Source organism: Macrosteles quadrilineatus, unplaced genomic scaffold (assembly GCF_028750875.1).
Source record: "Macrosteles quadrilineatus isolate MER2022 unplaced genomic scaffold, UCM_ALF_1.0 Scaffold_1__1_contigs__length_201487025, whole genome shotgun sequence".
NCBI classification, from domain to species: Eukaryota; Metazoa; Arthropoda; class Insecta; order Hemiptera; family Cicadellidae; genus Macrosteles; species Macrosteles quadrilineatus.
In genome coordinates, this window is record NW_026542594.1 from 21,401,396 (window position 1) to 21,422,153 (window position 20,758).

Genomic DNA, 20,758 nt, shown 5'->3' on the forward strand with positions numbered 1-20,758 from the left:
AGGGAAGTCAATTACGGACCACAAGCTAATATACTGCGACTTGTTTTTATCTAATAAGAGGAAAAAGCCAAAGATGGTTAGATATAGAGATTTTTCTAATTTTAACGTTGACAAAGCAGTAAAAGAAATGTCTGAGATTGACTGGAAGGAGATTAAAGAAATAACAGGAGTAAATAACATTGAGTCAGCCTTAACCAGTCATATTAAGAAAATATATGATAAAACAGCGCCGATAGTATGTAAAAGGGTAACAAAGAAAATGGCCCCTTGGAGAAATTATGAAATAAAGAAACTGACGAAGGAAAAAAATCAACTTAGAAACAGATATTGGAAATCGAGAAATGAATCTGATTGGAGTGATTACAAAGAGCTGAGAAACAGATTAAACTTAATGGTCTGGCGAGCAAAAAAAGAATTCTTTACAAATAAGCTTTCAACAACAAACAACAGTAAGAATTTTTGGAAATGTATTAAGCAGTGTGATATACATGGAAACAATAGGGTAGATGTCACTGATGGTTTTAATGTTAACGAAGTAAATAAATATTTTACAGATATGGGTTCTGGGACTCAGGTGGATGAGGAGACAAAGAGATTTTTTACGCTTAATAGGCAAGATGACACAATACAAGAATTCAGATTTAGTGCTGTCACTGAAGAAACTGTCAAAGCAGTAATGAATAATATTAAGTCTAAAGCAGTAGGCTGTGATGAAGTCTCTATTGATATGGTTAGATCTGTGAGTCCGTTTGCCATTGAAGCAATAACATATCTAGTGAATGAGTCATTAATTAATGGAGTATTCCCTCAAGCGTGGAAAAAAAGCATCGTCAGACCAGTTCCTAAAACGGTGTCTGTAGCTAGAATGGAAGACCTGAGACCAATATCTCTAGTCCCGGCAATATCAAAAATCTTGGAGAAGATAGTTACTAATCAGCTAACGGATTTTATTAATGAGAATCATATATTACCTAAATTGCAGTCAGGGTTCAGAAAGAACCATAGCACCTGTACTGCGTTGACAAATCTCTTTAGTGATATGATTGATGCTAAAGATAAAGGTAGATACAGTTCACTGGTTATGCTTGACTACTCTAAGGCATTCGACTCAATGGATCATGACATGCTGATTGCTAAAATGCACTATATTGGATTTAGCTATGAAATCACTACCTGGATTCGATCGTATCTCATCGACCGACTGCAGGTTACTAGACTTGGAAACGAGACATCAGAACCCCTCGTCAAACAACGGGGTGTTCCTCAAGGCAGCTGCTTGGGCCCTGTTCTCTACACACTTTACACAGCTGACTTCCCTAGCTGTGTAAAAAACTCTACGGCACATTTGTATGCAGACGATTCTCAGTTGCACTTGTCTTTTGAGCCTGTTTTCATGAAAGAAGCAATTGACAAACTCAACGCTGACCTGAAGAGTATCTCCAAGTGGTCATTTGCCAATGGGCTCAAACTGAACCCTGATAAGTGCACTGTCTTACATACAGCGCCTCTGGACCAAGTGCAGACCTTGAGAGATGATGGAGTGTCTGTCTGTCTCGACGGCCGGAGTCTGGTAGTGTGTGAGAAGGCAAAGACTCTTGGCGTCGTGATTGACAGATGCCTGAATTTCTCCGATCATGTCACCTTTGTTTCCCAGCGAGCCTTAGGGAGACTAAGAGGTTTGTATAGGTTCAGAGGCTTGTTGCCTGAGGCTGCAAAACTTCAGCTCGTGCAGTCACTAATACTGTCAGTATTTTACTACTGCTTCCCTGCATATGGCAATAGCATTTCTCGGGAAGACATGTATCGGTTGCAACGTCTGCAAAACTCCACAATCCGGTTCATTTTCTGTTTGAACAAATTTGATCATGTCTCTCCCTTTCGAGAAGTAGCTAGTCTGCTTCCCGTTGAAGCCATGTGCAGGTTGTTGACGTGCTGCATGACCCACCGAGTGTTGTCACTTTGTGAGCCCGACTATTTACGCGAGAGGCTTTCTCTTCGCGATGAGGTTTCCCAGCGAAGGACACGTCATGGTGGGAGGCTTCACCTCCCAAGAGTTTCTCTAGAGCTTGGGAGGAAGAGCTTCTCATATTTTGGTCCCTCGTTGTACAATGGTCTACCCGACGGCCTGAAGGTTGTTGCATCTAGCAAAACATTTAAAGAAAAACTTAAAGATATCTTTTTAAAAAAATTGTAATTATTGTCTAAGTGTATAACGACCACATTGATATGTTGAATTGTTTTGTAAAAAATTTCAAATTGTTATGTATAATTGATTGTTGAATAAGATGTTTAGCATAGTGACGAAAGTTGTTCTGAAAAGCTGGTGTACCAGAGAAACGCTGAATAAAGACATTTTTATTTATTTATTTATTTATTATCACATGTTAGAACGATTGGACGATGGGGGTCATATTGTACGAGAACTCTTTTAGATGTTATTTCCTCCTTGAGACAATCAAATGAAGTTTGACAATCTATTGACCAATGAAATCTTCTATTTTTCTGTAGAAGCTGTCGAAGAGGTGTTGTTTTTGTAGATTGTGAAACGTAACTTTCAATTACAGACCTACCTTAGTTCTATGCCTCATGGATCTATAAAGCAATAATTCCTTTTATCATTAGATATAAAATATGGACTAACACGATCGGGTGACATATAATGGTGAAACATTCGTTTTGGCTTTGACACTGTCAGATATTGTATTTGCGAAGGTTTATATGTATTCCTATACAGTAATAGTTTTTCCAGCAAATCAGGAAATATTCATATGCAAACCAACTCCTGTTCTGAATATAAGAAGGTTTCAACTTACTACAAGATTCCCGTACGAAGAACGGGCAAACAGCTAGTCAAATATAAAAACATAAACATATGACTTAAATAAAATTAATAGTCACAATATGCTAGCTTATATACAGATCATGAGTGAAAGTCCAACAAAAAATAGTGATACAAATTTCTCAATGCTTGAGTGCAAACGCCACTGATATCTTTGTGAAAAATATGAATGTATTCCCTTGGTAGGAGAAGTGATTGACGCGGTTACAATTCAACCACGACAATGACGGTGAGGTGTGAAATTGATTTATTATTGAGATGACCCAATACTCACTAATCCTTCTTGTTGGCCAACGAATATTAATTGAAGATTGTGTCTCGTAGTCCGACTTGTTACACAGTATCACTGTTTGTAACTCAGTAAAACGTTGTGAAAGATTATTTATTATTTATTGCTACAGAGTGTTATGGTGGGTTCATCTATTATGCAACACACACGCCCTCACCTTCCATTGTCACAATTTTCTTCGAACCTGTAGTCCACCTCAACTTCCAATTACTTTATTTCCCAATTTAATCACCAATGGCTATTACACTCTTATTAACTATTGAAGTGAATTGTGTAAGATTACTAAAACAATGAGTTTACAATTAATACAACAATGAAATTATATGCGAGGTAGGTTATTTTTTCTACAAAAACCTGTTAATTTCTTTAAACCTAAAAGAATAATATTATCACAGTCTACTAACTTATTTAATACTGATTAGATAGCTGAAAATGGATATAAAACACTCCTACAAAAATTGTAAACCTGGGGACATATGCTTACGATACAGGAAATGACAAAGTATAACATGAAAAATGATAGCTTGTACGACCCACTGAAAAAATATAACTATAACAATAAAGGACATATATTACTTACAATTTTGGACGTCCAACATATAACACACACTGGGAGGGAGGAATTAAGGAATTAGGTGAGCTTTAAAAAACGGGAATGAATTAATTTGATCGACGAAGACGTGAAATTTTCAATGGTGGTTTGTGTTAGTTGGTAAAGAAGTTTTGCGACTTTTTGCTTTTTCGAACCGAATTTACTTTCACTCGCGCGGTAATTATATCCCTGCGGGATATAGGCTTTACGATTTGATGAAAATAGAATTTATCCAACTAACACCGCGAACTGAATTGATTTACACGACTCGATTTAAAGCTCACCTACTAGTTTGGAGAGGACAGGAAGACTAACTCGTGACCGCCCCAGCTGGAGGCTCTCTCCCACCACTCGTAGTGCATGGTGCATTGTGGGTATATCGTCGTCCATTGTCTAAGTCAGCTGAATAGGTCTTCGCGTTTACTCATATTTGATGTCTATTACATCAAATTCAGTACAAGTTAGAGTCTCTGGATCAAACTGTTGCACTGTCTAATCATTAAACCAGGCTCAACCCGTGTTGTCTTTTGATGGAATGGATATAAACAGAATGTTGTGTACTTGGGTTGTATAAATTCATGCTTTTAACCTCATGAGCAGTTTTAATATTGTTCTAGTTTCTAATATTCCTTATTTAATATAAGGGCTCGTGCCTAGCGTCCTAGGACAAAAAAAATTATATTGTTTGTTTGTTGTAGTTTTTTAAATTGTAGCTTTAGTAGAAAAGAAAACTTTGATAAATACTAGGTGTGGTGTTCTCAGAGGCAGCCACAAAATTTAGCAAAGTTATCAGGGCATTATTTTACTTTGTCATTGACCCTCACCATAAAGCTTCTTTATTATTTTTACCTACAATTTTAAATTGGGACAACATTTGTGTAGAGATTATAATTAGAGTTATTAAATAGTTGCATAGTGTTACTAGTGAAGGGAAGTAAAAAACACAGTATTTCATTATAGTATTTTCATTTTCAAAGACCTGCATTTAACTTTTTAGCTTAATTAAATCGTCCAAAAGGTGTTTTCAATAATACGGGGTAAGAATGAAAAGTTACAACTTAATTTGTTTTATAATTTTATTTTACAACTGTAAAAAAGCAGTCTGGGTCATATTAACTCTCTGTGCAGTGTACATTCCTCGTGTGTTTTTTTTTTTTTTTTAGCATTGAAATATAATGCATCACCTGCATATATGTTGTTCATGGGTCCAAGAGAATGAGATTCTGGATCTCTGATAGTTAGTCCAATGCGGCATTCATCATATGTCTCATCATTGTCTAAGTCGATGAAGGCCACGTACTAATCTTCAATTTCTACGGTTTACAAAACTTACTCTTGCTGCTCATGGCACTTTGTTCAACCATTACCGGTGTTAAATTCTGACATTTATTTGTATCCAACCCAATACTTGCTTTATATTAAACCATGTGTTGATTGTTTGTATTCAACTAACAACATGTAGGCCTACACATGATGTATCTTGACACTTGACAAATTCCACTACTGAAGTAAGATTTATTAAACAGCTGGGTTAGTACATTTTTTTCATAAGAAATACATTGGGATTTTGATGGCCTGTCGGGCAAAGCCCGAGAACTTTTATTACAGGAATTGGTAAAAAACCGCGTCTACAAAAATTCTTAGTTTTGACACATCGTTAGTCAAAATCCGTCCATTATTAATGGAGGAGTAGTGTTTCTCAGAAATTGCCTTTACGTATTATATATAGAATTAAAAATAGTTTCGTCTTCTACCATTTTGGTAACTGATAACTAACTGCATTTAAATTAAACTGTGTGCGATGGTAAATGGGAACACAACATCCTCAGAACTAAAAGAAATGAACTAATTATTAACTAATGGAGTTTATTTTTTGTTAACAGGTTAACAAAACCGAGCTAGTTGGAGATACCCCTCTGTCAGAGTTCAAGGTTCGTGCACGTTACCGTTACCGCTTCCGACTGATAGGAGCAAGCTGTCTGTCATGTCCTTACCGCTTCACAATCCAGGACCACAAACTACTGGCTGTCGGTATTGACAGGAACCCAATAAAACCCCTGGAGTTTGACTCAGTTATTCTATCTGCAGGTAACTGGCTGTTAAGTATTAAATGTTCAGAGTTTACGTAGCTGCCAAATTCAGTAGAGAATGTTAACATGATAAATGAAGGCTCGGAGGCTCTAAAATATTTGCATGTCTTTCACAACCCCGCAGCATTATTTGGCTGTGAAAAAAAACCTGTCTTTAATAAAATGAAATATTCTTTATTGTCTTTTGAATTTGTACAAATTATCGACAATGTACAATACAGCTAAAACTATCGCTTAGTCAGTTACCGGTAATTAAAACAATACTTATAGCTATAACTAAACAAAAGGAGACGTAGTGGTACTTATATTATTTAAAAAATTACAACTGAAGAATCTTATTATTAACAAATCTTCCAAACTATAAAACGGATTATTGGTCAGACAAAAATCAAATTTATTCTTGAAATCCTTTATAGTGTGTAAATTAATTATGGATTCAAGAAAGTTTTACACTTTAAGTGACAAAACTATGTGACTATTTAGAGAGTTTTACTCAAACGATGGAATTCTATTAAGGTATTCTGGTATTATGAATATGAGTATTGTTTCTAAATTTTAAAAGATACTTTATACTTTCTTATTAAATGGCGACCATTCAAAGTAGGTATTTTAAGTCCTGTATGAATGGAGATGAGTGTTAGGATGAGTGGCGCGATCTTGTAGTCTTGTTAGTGACTAAGGCCGACATTCCTTAGACACAGCTGTTAATTAATAGCCAATACAGCTAATGGCAACTAAGGGACCTACAGTTTATAGTGGAATCCGAACCACATATTTGCTTTGGTATATACAAATTGGTCTAATTATCAGGATAGTACTGGTGGATAGTCGTAATAGCTAATAGCTATACTTCCCTATAGGGAAATTCGTTAAACTACTTCGAATCCCAACACCCACAAAATGAAGTAACATTTAATACTGGTTGACCTGAGACTAATTAGGACAAGGGAGGGTACTGACGGAATGTATTTTTTTATATGATTTTCCAGATATTGTGAATTATCTTTGATGTGATCTAAATTCTGCAGCTAAAACACTTGTAGGCCTATAGTCCATTTACAAAATTAAGTTTGAGGGGAAGTTTCCACTCTACCTTTTTGCTTAATATATGAGTGTATGCTGTAGCTGATTGACGTTTTAGCAAACATCAGCGTTTGAGCTGTATTGTTTGAAGTAGAGGGGATAGAATTCTTTCTCTACCGGCTACATTTAGTAAATGGAGTATAATTAAATTAAACTGCAAAAGACTTGATAATATCTTACAAAAAATTTAATGTTTGATAAAAAAAATAACTATTCACAAAGGCACAATGATTGTTTTGATAACAATACAAAATATCCTTTGGACAAACACGTGGGATAGAATAAAACATATCACCCTTATTTATATTTTATGTAGGTACACATTCGTTATCATATGTTTAGGTGAACGTTACGATGTGGTGGTAGAGGCAGACCAGCCAGTAGGAGCCTACTTCATATTTGTGGAGGGTTTAGGAAATTGTGATCCGTTTTCTCAAGTAGCAGTTCTGAGGTATGAAGGAGCACCTTCGCGACCTTCAGTTCCCCTTCGAGTAGCCTTCCCCGACACTGCAGCAGGATATGTGAGTTGAAGTAGATACAGTATAAAATGTAAAACTAATTCAAGATTACTATACTAGAATAACATAATTTTTCATTTTATTTAAGTAGAGTACTAATAGGTTGTTATCGCTTAAGCAAATTTTGGTCAAATTAGTATTTCCATAAACTCATAAAACTGCACCAAATAGTTGACACATTCCTCATACAAATGGAGTTACTTATATTTTTATGGATAGCTTATATTATATATGGAGGTACACAGCTTTATTTTAATAATACAATACCCTGCCAGTAATAACAATAGTCTAGTAACCAAACTATGATTCAACAGAATGCAAGTTTCAACAAAGTTATACAAAATTTTTCACTCTATTTATTCATTCTACACCACAAGTAAACAGGGCGTTAAAACTCTTTCTATGCACAAAAACATGTGTTGTTGAAACAATTTTCCCTCCCTAGATGCTGAACGCATACAACGTCCCATGTAACGAGACATCTCTTGCAATTGGCCGCTGTATTAGTCAACTAGAAGGAGTCCTTCGAACTCCTCCTCAAGTCTTGCGTCCTACACCTGATGTAAGAATACTTCTTACATTCGACTTTTATATCTTTCAAAATGAAGAACTCTTCTATTCAGGAACCTTCCATGACTATTTCGGTAAGTGTGCGTTTTTGATAAGATAAAGGGTAATTTAAAAACAAACTCAAACCATCCCATTTATCAAAATGTAGATATAACTTAATACACAGTAATACATTAATCGGTTTGAAATTACTCACTTTATTACTTTTAAAATACTTTAAAATTGCATTTAAACTTTTAATCAGGGGGAATTCTCTTTATATTCTTTGGGGTGAGGAATGTTTTAGGGCTACCGATTAAAAATCTTATAAATTATCAATAGCAGTATATGGTGCCCTTCACCCCCAAATCCTAGTGGCAAAAATACCCCTCTTTCCCCCGTCTGAGCACCCCTGACTCTTGGGTCTAGGTCTTACTGTACCCACCTACTGTGATAGCTACAAAATAGAATTCTGCTATCTAGCACCTACTATGAGTGTCTCATTCAACTATGTTCTTTTTTAATACAAAATAACTACAACTGTTCTATGCAGATCGGTCTACTCCAGTGTCCTAAATTCAATGCTTACTTGATCTCTTCCAGTTGCCCCGAGTGGATCTCATATTGCTGGACAGATGAACAACCTGTCCTACGCCAGTCCCCCCTCTCCTCTGCTCACCCAGCTGTATGACATCCCACCTGACATGTTCTGTCAGAACGCAGAGTGTCCTGTGGATGGTAGCAGAGTCTGCGACTGTACACATGTCATACGTGTCCCACTCAACTCTGTAGTGGAGTTTATGCTGGTCCATGCGGGTGAGTCGGTGGCTCAGTTGGTAGCAGTGACGTTTTGGGTTTGCTATGCTTGATAGATAATCAAGCACACACTGGTCTTAGATCTCTATCAACAGACAAATTCAAAGTTAATGGAGGATAAGGTTAACAGGCCTACTATTAGAAATTATTGCATTACAATGTGTTTTAAAAGTTTATGGACAATGTTTAAATAAAAAATGTAATAACATGAAGATCAATAGTTATAATTTTGACTGTTGTACTTAGACAGTAGAAAATATATAACACTTATTTATACATAACGCCTGACACAGTGATTACAAAAGTAATTCCCAAGCGTGAGACATTTTAAATCTAAGTTCCTTAATCTAGGTTTTCCTTACAAGTGTAAAGCCTTTAACACGTTCGCTACTGATGCGACGCCGCGGTCATTGCCACAGACCGAGGTATACATTTGAACCTTACGCATAGACCGGCTGTCACTTGGTTAACAGTACACACAGACCACGGGTGAAAACCTGTAAAACAGTGATCATTGTAATGTGCTACAATCATGTTTGTAAATAAGTTATTCTTGTTTGTTTTTTTTGTATTTTTTTATAACATTTTGTAATGTTGCATATTTGCAACGCCTGGTCTACAGGAAAGACAATAGTGAAAATTATCATAGTTTTCTTGAAATAGACCAAACGTTGCACATATGCGACAGTTCATTTTTGTTTGTGTTTTGAGGTAAAAGTAAGTAAAAAACAGATTATTCAAGAACAGTTTATAACTGAACAAATATAAAAGCTACAGAGGATAATGCAGCATAAATACTGCATACATACATACAGTGATGCAGAAAAGTAAAGACCAGTTATTCTAACTGTCACACTGATGTTGGTGAAATAGCAGAGTTGAGCTGCAGCAGTTAATTCCCCTGATTATATAAAATGACTAGCTGACCCGGCGAACTTCGTATCGCCTAAGTTATAGGTTTCCCCTAAGACAGACCGATGGAAAGAAAGTACCGTTACGTTTAATTTTCAAGATGATCTCGTTCGCATCGCTCAATCACGTCCTGGTTGAAGTTCGTTCGCTACGCTCACTCACCTTTGGGTTGGAGCTCGTTCGCTACGCTCACTCACCTTTAGGTTGGAGCTCGTTCGCTGCGCTCACTTGCCTTCAGGTTAGCTCATTCGCTACCCTAACTCGCCTCCAGGTTGAAGTTCGTTCGCTACGCTCACTCACCTTTGGGTTGGAGCTCGTTCGCTACGCTCACTCACCTTTAGGTTGGAGCTCGTTCGCTGCGCTCACTTGCCTTCAGGTTAGCTCGTTCGCTACGCTAACTCGCCTCCAGGTTGAAGTTCGTTCGCTACGCTCACTCACCTTTTGGTTGCAAATTAGCTGTTGTCATAAATGTAAAAGAAATAATAGTGCTGCACCCTGTTGGTAATCCTTGTAACTTTAATGCTATTGAACATCATAGAACAGAACCGACTTGTTTAATTGAAACAGCTGTTAAGATTCATTAATTCCATTTCTCATAAGGTTAACATGGGAAACTCCAGAGCCACTGGGGCGGAGCCCTTTTAAGAATTTCGAAACGGGAAATAGTTTACGTCCGATTCGCATACCTACAGAATTTACACACCAAATTTCATAACGATCGGTGAAGTCGTTCCGGAGGAGTTTGCAGACAAACACTGTGACACGAGAATTTTATATAAAATGATTTAGACAGTTAGTTAACATGAAACTAATTTAATTGGGAATAAGATAAAATGCAACAACTGAATGTAAACAGGTCAAATATAAACAAACTCATAACAATATAGAAATATATCATTAACCATATGTTATAACAAATTAGGCAGGCAAGATGAATATGTAAGTTAGACATTACAACATCCTCCCAACTTGCATATTCCTTGCTCCTTGATACATTTCATGAGCTTGTCTTTGTCTTGTGGTATTGTCAGAATATTTTCACTTGTATTCTTTGAACTTTTTCTTAAGCACTTTTTCCTTTTTCACAGTTTGAAGCTCGTTGATCAAGAAAAATCTTCTTGTTTTTTCTGTCCCTTGTTAATTTAAATCGTAGAACATATTTTGATTTCCCCATATCTTCAATTTTGAATTCATTCATAAGTTTAAACTTTAGGATTTCCTTTAGATGTTTGTCATTGTGAAAAACTACTAAATCGTCCTCCCAGGCTGTAACGACTAACATCCTTCCATTTTTCACCATGTGGTGAACACTTGAATCAAAGATTGACTGATGAGTTAGTCCTACTCTACTCAAACATGAGTGTAGTTCCTGGTTCCGTTTACAACAGGCTTTTTCATGTTCAGGTTGATTCATGCATATTTCTTCTGTAGGTTCTTAAATTCAAATAGTTTATTGCCATTAAGTATACATGTCATACAATAGGCCAGGTCAATGGAGATAATATACAATTCAAAGTACAATGTACAGAGTCAAGTGTAAATAGATGAACATGCTATACTAATAAACTAATAATACTGGGTTTTTGTACAAAAGTATTTGAGATGTATTGATAATGATGATAATAATACTGTTTATAGTTAAGCAAACAAGTTGGGTAAGTGCCTATAACAAAATAATTAAGGCTAAAATTGGCAGTAAGATACAGCTTAAAACTAAATAACAATAAATTTTTAAATAAAGTTCACAGAAATAACATTATTATGAAAGACTATTATATCACAGTTCATGAAACCATTATTACATACTTTAGAAACAATACCCTACTTAACAATTAGAATTTTACAGAAAATCATCATGTTTGAAAGATAAAAATTCCTCGATAGAGTAGATAACCTTTCTGTTCAAAAAATCGGTCAATACATTTTTCAGTGACTTAATAGGCAAGTTGCGTACATTTTCAGGGAGGGCATTGAAAAGTTTAAGTTGTAAATATTTATAGCTGCGCTGTGTTGAGGCCAGTCTTAATGATGGTAACTCTAAATTATTCCTTAGTCTGGTGTAATGATTGTGAGTTAATGAGCGAGATGAGAATTGTTCAATATTTGTTTTTACAAAAATGATATTCTGCAAAATGTACACACTTGGTAAAGTAAGAATTTTGTATTCAGGAAAAAAGGTCTTACAACTAACTCTACTTTTCTTCTTGAGGTAATGCAGCGACGGCATCCATTCGGTCTATTTCTAGTTCCTTTTCAGCAGCTAATGCCATTAAATGGCGTACAGAGCTGTAACGGTTTAGTTGAGGTTTAGCACAATCATCATCACTTGCAGCATAAAAAGTTACATAGTCCTCAAGAGATTTGGGAGGTTGACAGACTCTCTGAGGTCGATCACTGGATACTGGCAACGGATGATTTTCTTTAAGTTCAGAACTGTCATTGACTTCAAAGTCAGAATCTGCTGAGTCATATTCAGATTCTTTGGGTGCTACTACAGGAAAATCTCAATCTTCTGGAGGACTGTAAAACATGTAATCCTCTTGATCTTGGTAATTTTTCATCAAAGTACTACCTTTTTCACGTTCAGAAAATGTAACGTCTCTTGAAATTAGTACTGTTTTTGTCCTCGGATTGTAGAGACGGTAGCCTTTTGTTGTAGAGCAATATCCTACTAAAATACACGGTGTCGATCTTGCATCCAGTTTCTTACCATTTGGTGCTGGAACATGTGCATAAGCTTTGCAACCAAATGTCTTCACATGAGAGAGGGTTGGCTTTTGGCCTGACCACAATTCTTCAGGAGTCAAAGAAATTGTCCTACTCGGTGAGCGATTTAACAGGTAAGTTACAGTGTTAACTGCTTCAGCCCAAAAACATTTAGGCAGCTCGGAGTCAAGCAATAAACATCGGGCACGATCCATTAGTGTGCGGTTCAATCGCTCAGCTTTACCATTTTGTTGTGGCGTATAACTGCAGCTAGTCTGATGCACAATACCTGTTTTCTCATAGAATTCAGAAAAATTCTTGCTACAATACACACCACCTCCATCTGTCCTCAGAGTTTTGATGTTCTTTCCTGTTTGATTTTCTACCAGATTTTTAAAAGATTTGAAGGTTTCTAAAACTTGATCCTTTGTCTTAAAGAAATAAACAAATGTTTTATGGCTAAAATTATCTAGGAAAGTAAGAATATACTTAGAACCAGCAAGAGAATTTACCTCCATCGGTCCAACCAAGTCAGAGTGTATCAATTCTAGCAGTTCACTACTTTTACTGCTACTTGGTTGGAAAGGTAGTCGGTGGCTTTTGCCAAGTACACAGGATTCACAAGGAATATCAGGAATATCAGAAAGATTGATTCCATGCACCAAGCCATTTGACAATTTTGTCAGATCATCATAGTTCAGGTGAGCCATACGTTTATGCCAAAGCATTCGATTATTACATTTTGCAGTCATGGCTGTGCCTGAAGAGGGTTGAACATCTATCTTAAACAAGTTGTTGACCTTAGAAGCTGTGGCAATTACTTCATTGTCACTATTGAAAATCTGAGCTCCTTCGTTGTCAAAAACCACAGTGTTCCCTTTGCTCACAATTTGACTGACAGACAGTAAATTTACATTCAACTGAGGAACATGATATACATTTTGAACTTTAACATCTGATGAAGTACCTGAAATATTTACAGCAAGGTTTGTATCTCCAATTGTGTCAGTTACCATAGTGGAATTATTAGCGGTGGTAATACTCAACTGTGGAGATTTTCTTTTATTTTCAAGTATCACACTGTCAACACATAAATGAGCACTAGCTCCTGAATCTAGACACCAATCACTACTTACATCTGTTTGCATTGAGAAGGCAGCAAAGAGTGAATTGTCCTGTTTATACTTACAACTGTCTCTATCACTTCTGGTGCTGATGTTCTTGGATTTGTCACAGTACCTTGATATATGACCATAACCGTTAATTGCATTGGAAACATCGAGGACCCTTGTAAACTCTGCTATCTTGATGTTTCTTGTCATCAGTGGGTTTCTTTTGGCTTGAAGTGTTGTGTCTGTGGCTGTTCTGAAAACTTGGTCTTAAATTTTCTCTTCGACCATAATCGAACATCGTAATGCATTTGGAAGAGTCATTTTCCACAAATATATCTTGAAGTAGTTTAGTTTTTATTGAATCAGCCGTTATCTTAACACCAGAACTTTCAATACCCGTGATCATTGGTTGGAATTGTTCCGGTAGTCCAGCAAGTAAAATTGTTCCTACCCACTCATCATCCACTTTCAGACCAATGTTGGTTAGCTTGTGGGCTGTTGATACGATTTGATTGACATAATCTCCTATGGACTTACAATTTTCTAGCCTTGTTGTTGTTAACAATCGCAGCAAACCAACTCTTCGGGTAAACCCCTGTCAGAAAATGCCTTTTCTAAATTTTCCCAGGCTTCCTTGACTGTTTCTGCTGATTCGACATGGACGTAGTTAACTCTGAATCAATTAGCAAGATAATTCTGGATTTACATTTTGTCACTTTCTTTCTATCTTTTTCAGTTCCTAAAATACAGTCCCAGAGAGCTCACAATCTTCCAAATATACTTGAGCGGCAACTTTCCATGTATCATAGTTTTCACGGCCTTTCAATTTCTCTATTGAAGGAGGTTGATACATTTTCAAAGTTGGTGAACTTTAGTTAACAGTTAGTTAACATGAAACTAATTTAATTGGGAATAAGATAGAATACAAAATACAACAACTGAATGTAAACAGGTCAACTATAAAGAAACTCATAACAATATAGAAATATATCATTAACCATAAGTTATAACAAATTAGGCAGGCAAGATGAATATGTAAGTTAGACATTACAACACACATGACGTCACCAATCATCATATCCACAGACCAAGCGACGCAGTTGTGCGTCAGACATCCCTGCCCCAGACAGCACACTTTAATTGCTTCCTTAAGGGCTTCCAAGGTCCTTGGTCGAGCTTTGTAAACCTCAGTTGCAGATTCGGTCGCCCGTACACTTGTAATCCATTTCCTTAAGGTTTTAGCATCGGGAACACTATCATGACAATTCAAACCAAACCGTCTACGAAATGCTCGCTGGGTCGCCACCACACTATCCTTATTTTAAAAGAATGTTTTGACTACAAAACCACGATGCTTGCCAGTTTATGGCATGGTGACTACCAACAATGGCGTCTTTCCCCCCACCACATGAAACCTCTCCCACTCCGCTAACTCGCGCGCACGCTCTTCAGCGACTGATTGAAACTAGGGAGTCCACTCTGCCCCACCCTGTACTAGTGTAAACACAGCCTGAAGATGGAAACCTAGTTTCTGAAAGCGCTAATGAAAAAAACAAATTATTATATATTGGCCTTGTTGAACATTTAAATTTAGATATACATTTCATCAGTGGTAGTATTTTTTTTCTTTAGTTTGTTACCGGGACATTACAGGATATCCAGTGGATTTTGTACATGTCCCGGGATGTCATAAGACATTCTGGGATATCCTATGGCATTCTTACATATCCCGGGACTTTACAGGATATCCTGAGGTTAACATACAAATCCCGGGAGATTACGGTATATTGTAGGATATCCTGTGGATTTTGTACTCGTCCCGGGATTTTGCGGGATATCCTGAGGATAGCGTACATATCCCGAGACATTCTCAGGACATATGGGACTACTATGGGATGTCCCTGGGATAAAGTGTGCTGTCTGGGTTATCCCAGGGACATCCCATAGTAGTCCCTTATGTCCGGAGAATGCGCTCTCTCTGAGCGTGGATAGCTCAGGAGGTAAAGTAAGAGGCTCATAAGGCGAAGGTACCAGGTTCGAGACCCGTCTGGGCCAAAAACTTTTTTCTCATTTTTTTCTTCAATATTTGTGTTTATTAACTATTCAATCAATTTACTCAACTGATAATTGAACTTTTCATACTAAATCTATATTATTTGGTGTTTTTTATGTTCAGGCCCAGACCACACTTTATCCCAGGGACATCCCATAGTAGTCCCATATGTCCTGAGAACGTCCTGAGGACTACCCTGAGATGACCTCGGATGTCCCACGGATATGCTGTGAGCTTATCCGTAGGACATCCCCGGGCGGGGACATTACGCATTCCTGCGGATATCCTGGGATATCCCAGGTTGACCATAGGACTACTATAGGATATCTTGCATATCCTGTCGCAATATCTGTGGGATGTCCTGAGGAGAAAGTGTGCTGTCTGGGTGTAGACCACTGCAGGGAATTCAGTGCCTTCAAATAGACCGTTACAAAGATATAAGCATATTATAACATTAGGACCCCGACACAAATATGCGTAGTCAGTCTATGCGATATGTGCGTCGCTGGTCCATGTGAATGAAAAATTTCGTACTATTGCAGTAGCGAACGTGTTAATGTCTATCTTAAAAAAAATATAAATTTGGTAATACGCTTTCAGGTTCAAAGTCTCTTCCAGTTTAGATTTTAAATTTGATTTTGATTGAATTCTGTTAGAATTACGTAAATGGTTGTAGATTTTTAATCCCATTTAAAGAAGTCCAGTTTCAAATGTTGTGCAAATGTTTGAGATATTGATCATTTTGGTTACTATTTGTTGTTTGATAGTTAAGTTTCATCATATATTTTTCATAAAAAGAAGAATTTGTATGAATATACTTTGCTGTATCAAGAAAGACATAGTAATTGTTAATATGGAATTTAAAAATACACTACAGTTTGTTTTAGGCCTTTGGTGAAAATGGTCCTGAGAATTTACAGAGCTACCCCATAGAGTAACTCTATAGCCCAGCAAGGCGTTATAATTAATTAGACATTCATAATGCATTTTGATTGTCTTAATTCCCCCTCCAAAACCCACCCAACCAAAGACTCTGTTTCTACCTAGTCAAAATAGCCAGAAGGCTTCTACAGAGTAAAAATCTTATTAGTCTGGTATCATCTTTAACAATTCAACTATTTTCTTTTTCCCTAATCCTAATTCTACAATTTTAAATTTCAGAAATGCCAAATCCAGCTATGTTGTTCCATCCCTTCCACATTCATGGTCACGACTACTACGTCATAGAGGAAGGACAGTTACCAGCTCAATATTTCACTCCTGATGGAAGAAAGTTTGCATGGGAGAAACTAAATGAGAACCGATACAATCTTAATCCATATTTGCCGATGAAAGATACAATCTCAGTTCCCAACCAAGGATACAGTATTATGAGGATAACAGCTAACAATCCAGGTAGGTGTTTATAGCTAACTCAAATATCTGCTCTACCAACCACTCACACTTGGACATTGCAAGGGACATTACTGTCCCTGAGCAATTTTAGACTATGATTATAATGTTCCTAACTTATGAGTAATACTTGGATTATATTATTTTATTCGAGAATGTTTTTGTATGAAAAAATATCGATGTCCAAATAATTGGTGTGGTACCAAACAATTATTCAGAATTTTATATTCTTCATAACTCAAACATCTAACTCACCAAAAATATTTTTCCATGAATAAAATTGAACTTTTACACTCAAATAATCTTATATGAGTGAAAATTTAAAAACGTACGTTTTCAGGAAACACACTTTGCAAATTTTTTTCCCCTTTTTTCAAAACTTTTATTATTTTTTTGATTTCATTAACATTTGAAGTTTCATAAAATGTCCATGGTAACGCAATATCTTTGGTAGTTTTTTTTTTAAAAGAGCATCTTTAGTGGAAAAACACAAAATCCTGTCACGACCATAACAGACGTTTAAATGAATATTAAAAATAGTTAATATTATTTTTATAACTATGTTTTGCTATAAACTAATTTACTTTTATGACCATTATACATTAAAAAGGTCACTGAGCTTTTAGTATATTTGGTCTTTCTAGAAAAAAAGAAAAAACTCAAAAAAATTGAAAAAAGCCAATAATATCTTTTTAAGTTTGTATAACTCCGAAAAAACTTACCTGAGACCCGAAAAATCGTTATGTTTGCATAGAGGCGTGCTTCTTTTGTGTATAAAACATTGAAATATGATGATATTTTAATTTTTGAAATTTTTATGACAGAAATCATAAACGTGATGGTCAGGGACAAGCGGTACGGTCGTGAATTTTATAAAAAAATCTAAATCTTTCTAAACAATCCTTTAATTATACTGTTAGTTATAATAAAAATATGTGTTTCAATTGAACTAAACTGTTCAAATTACAATTATATTAAAGTTATTGTCACGACCAAACACACTATAATCCATAAGGCTGGATAGGTCGTGAAAAAACCAGCGATGGTCGTGAAACTTTGGTCGTGAAATTACGTGTTATTTGGCTCTGTTCTGGCGGTAGCTCTGCACCTCATGTTCGAGGATACAAAGTGGACTTCTAGGTTAATCTAGCAATTGAAATATCCTATAAACAAAAATTAACACCATGTCTACTTCATCGAATGACTATGTACGGTCATGGACACACCAAAATTACAAAAAACACAACCTTTCCTGTATTAATCTTGTAATTCCTCCTTTCAACTCGAAACGACCGGCACTACAATCCTGACGTACACCCCGAACTAGTCTCTAAAACCAACTGACTCCATCAACGCCAGGCTTGCCACTGTCGGGCTCCAAAGTTGAAAAATTTTCCCAAATGGTCGTGACGCCAAATCGAGGGACAGACTTATTATGTCATGGTAGTCAGTTTGCAATCACAATAAAATTATAATATGCTCCTTTTTTGTAAGTTTAATAACCATTGATGACATAAAAATATGGCTTTATATATTTCGGCATGAATAATTAGTCTAAAAACAGCGTGAAAGTTGGAAAATTTACCCTAGGGACACGTCATGGTCGTGAATTTCGAGACTTTAAAAATACGAAAAAAATACCTAGAACCTATTTAAAACCAAATAAATGTGTGTAACATGTTGCCCCCATCCCAAAAAATATTAAAACACATAATAATAAACTACAAATCCAGTAGCTACGAAGTAAAAGGCCAGGGACATGAAAACGTACGTTTTTAAATTTTCACTCATATATTAAAACGTGAGAGCAGTATTTTATTTCACAATTCTAACTTAACCGCTAGACGGATTTTCATGATTTTTGTGTTGTAAGAAAGATAAATTTGAAAGGAAGGGAATGTCAAAGACATAACTATGGTTTGGGATTTCAGTTTTTTAGGATTTAAGTTTTAATTTAAAAAAAAGTCTAGGAGCTGACACTATCATTTTAAGTTTGTTTCAATTTAATTTGGTTTAAGTAACAGCTATTGATTAAACATTTGTTTGTAGATTGATTTTTATCCTTACTAATAGTGAGTGATATTATTGATTAAGTGGTGTTGGGTAGAATAAAAAAATGTCATGCATTTTGTCAAATTTTGTAAATATTTTTCTTAAAACCATCCAATTTTGAATACCCTCACAGGATTCTGGTTTCTTCACTGCCACTTTGCCTATCACCAAGAGACAGGCATGGCTGTGGTCATCTGGGTTGGAGACTATGATGACATCCCTCCAGCTCCTCCTGGATTCCCAAAATGCAAAGATTTCTTGGACCAACCAATCGACTTTGTTCCTAATCCAAGATCTTTCCGTGTATATTAGAGAATAAATGTAAACTTTTAAAGGTTTTGTAAGTTCCTTATTATGTGAACATGAAAGAACCAATATTCATGACTTGACTGCTTTAGTATTAGTGATTAAAATTAATTAAAGGATAACATTTCATTTTTACCCTTTGTGAAAGTCTTTGGTGGCATTTCATTGTTTTTTGGACTGCGAAGATCTTGTACCTAAGATCTTGTATCTATGCATGAGGACTTAAGTATTTTATAGTTTCCAGTTAGACTACTCATAAGATACTTACAAAAATTAATGTCTTGAGTGATAATGTTGATTTCCTTATCATTACAAGAACAATTATTGACTGTAACCGTAGCTGTGCATTTTATTGTTTAAAGAATATTTTTGACCAATATAAAAGGATTTTAAAATTACTATGGTTTTGCAGTATAATAGATTACGGAAAGTAAATAACAGATGTCATTCACCTATTGGGTCTGATGATGATTGTAGTGTCCAATCGAAATCGATCATCACTTACCGTCTCTTATGTATATTTACTTTCTTGTGAGTAGGTAACAGTATAAACATAAATATATTTTTTAAGTGTTATAAGACGCTTCTTTAATTTACTTTCACTAAATTTAATAACATGTAGGCCTACAATGCTGATCAAGAAGTTATTTAATTACCTATTACTTGATTACCTATAGAAAATAGCTAATTCAAATAGCAAATTGATTGGAATCGAATAATTTTTAAGTTTTTAAGTTTAGTAAAAAAGTGGTGTCTTTTTGAGCAAAAGGCTGTCTTTGGTTTTATTTATGTATAATTTTAACACTGCGTAAAATAGGATGAATTAGTTTGGTATATGATTAAAAATGTAAATAATCTAAAACCACAAATTATATTTATTAGGGAACTTCAAGTATTGTGTTTAGCCTTATCTTTCCAACACCATAAACAAGTTAAAAATTAAAATATTTTAACAAAATAAGAAACCAGATATGCAGTTAAAATATTAAACAAGCATTTGGAAAAATATTCCACTTGAATCCCAGCAATTCATCCATAGCCATTGCTCTGAATAATCTATTTTCTGAAAAGTGAAAACTACTTGCCCCAAAAGGCTTACATTCCATGCTATTTCTGGTTTATTTGGGGTCAGTAACAGTACCTTGGATCATTACACCCCTAGACCTTCACCAGTAAACATGTAAGTAACAACTCATGATTAATTTAATTAAATGTATTCTAAAGAAATATAAAAAGTAAATGGAATTGCCAGATTAAAGTTTTAATTAATAAACATTTTTCCTTTTTTTTACAGAATAAGTTTTTATATTAGGACTTTATTTATAATATTTAAGTACTGTATTATGAATATGTCAAGTTAAGATTTATCTCTGAATTTCAAATTCCTTATTAACTCTTTTTTTTTTTGTATTACATGTCTCATTTGATATTCTCCTAAAAAAACTTCAG

At 35.5% G+C, this 20,758-nt stretch overlaps 1 protein-coding gene across 1 annotated transcript in view; it reads left to right on the plus strand.

The window, feature by feature from the left end:
• LOC129004939 (uncharacterized) overlaps positions 1-19,342 on the plus strand; it is a 76,868-nt gene extending 57,526 nt beyond the window's left edge. Inside the window, exons 8-13 of the mRNA XM_054433661.1 lie at positions 5,604-5,808; positions 7,236-7,414; positions 7,857-8,055; positions 8,564-8,776; positions 16,721-16,954; positions 19,137-19,342. Of these exons, the coding sequence (XP_054289636.1) occupies positions 5,604-5,808; positions 7,236-7,414; positions 7,857-8,055; positions 8,564-8,776; positions 16,721-16,954; positions 19,137-19,315 (1,209 nt within the window). The 3' untranslated portion in view covers positions 19,316-19,342. The remainder of the gene's footprint in view (positions 1-5,603; positions 5,809-7,235; positions 7,415-7,856; positions 8,056-8,563; positions 8,777-16,720; positions 16,955-19,136) is intronic.
• Positions 19,343-20,758: the final 1,416 nt, after the last annotated feature.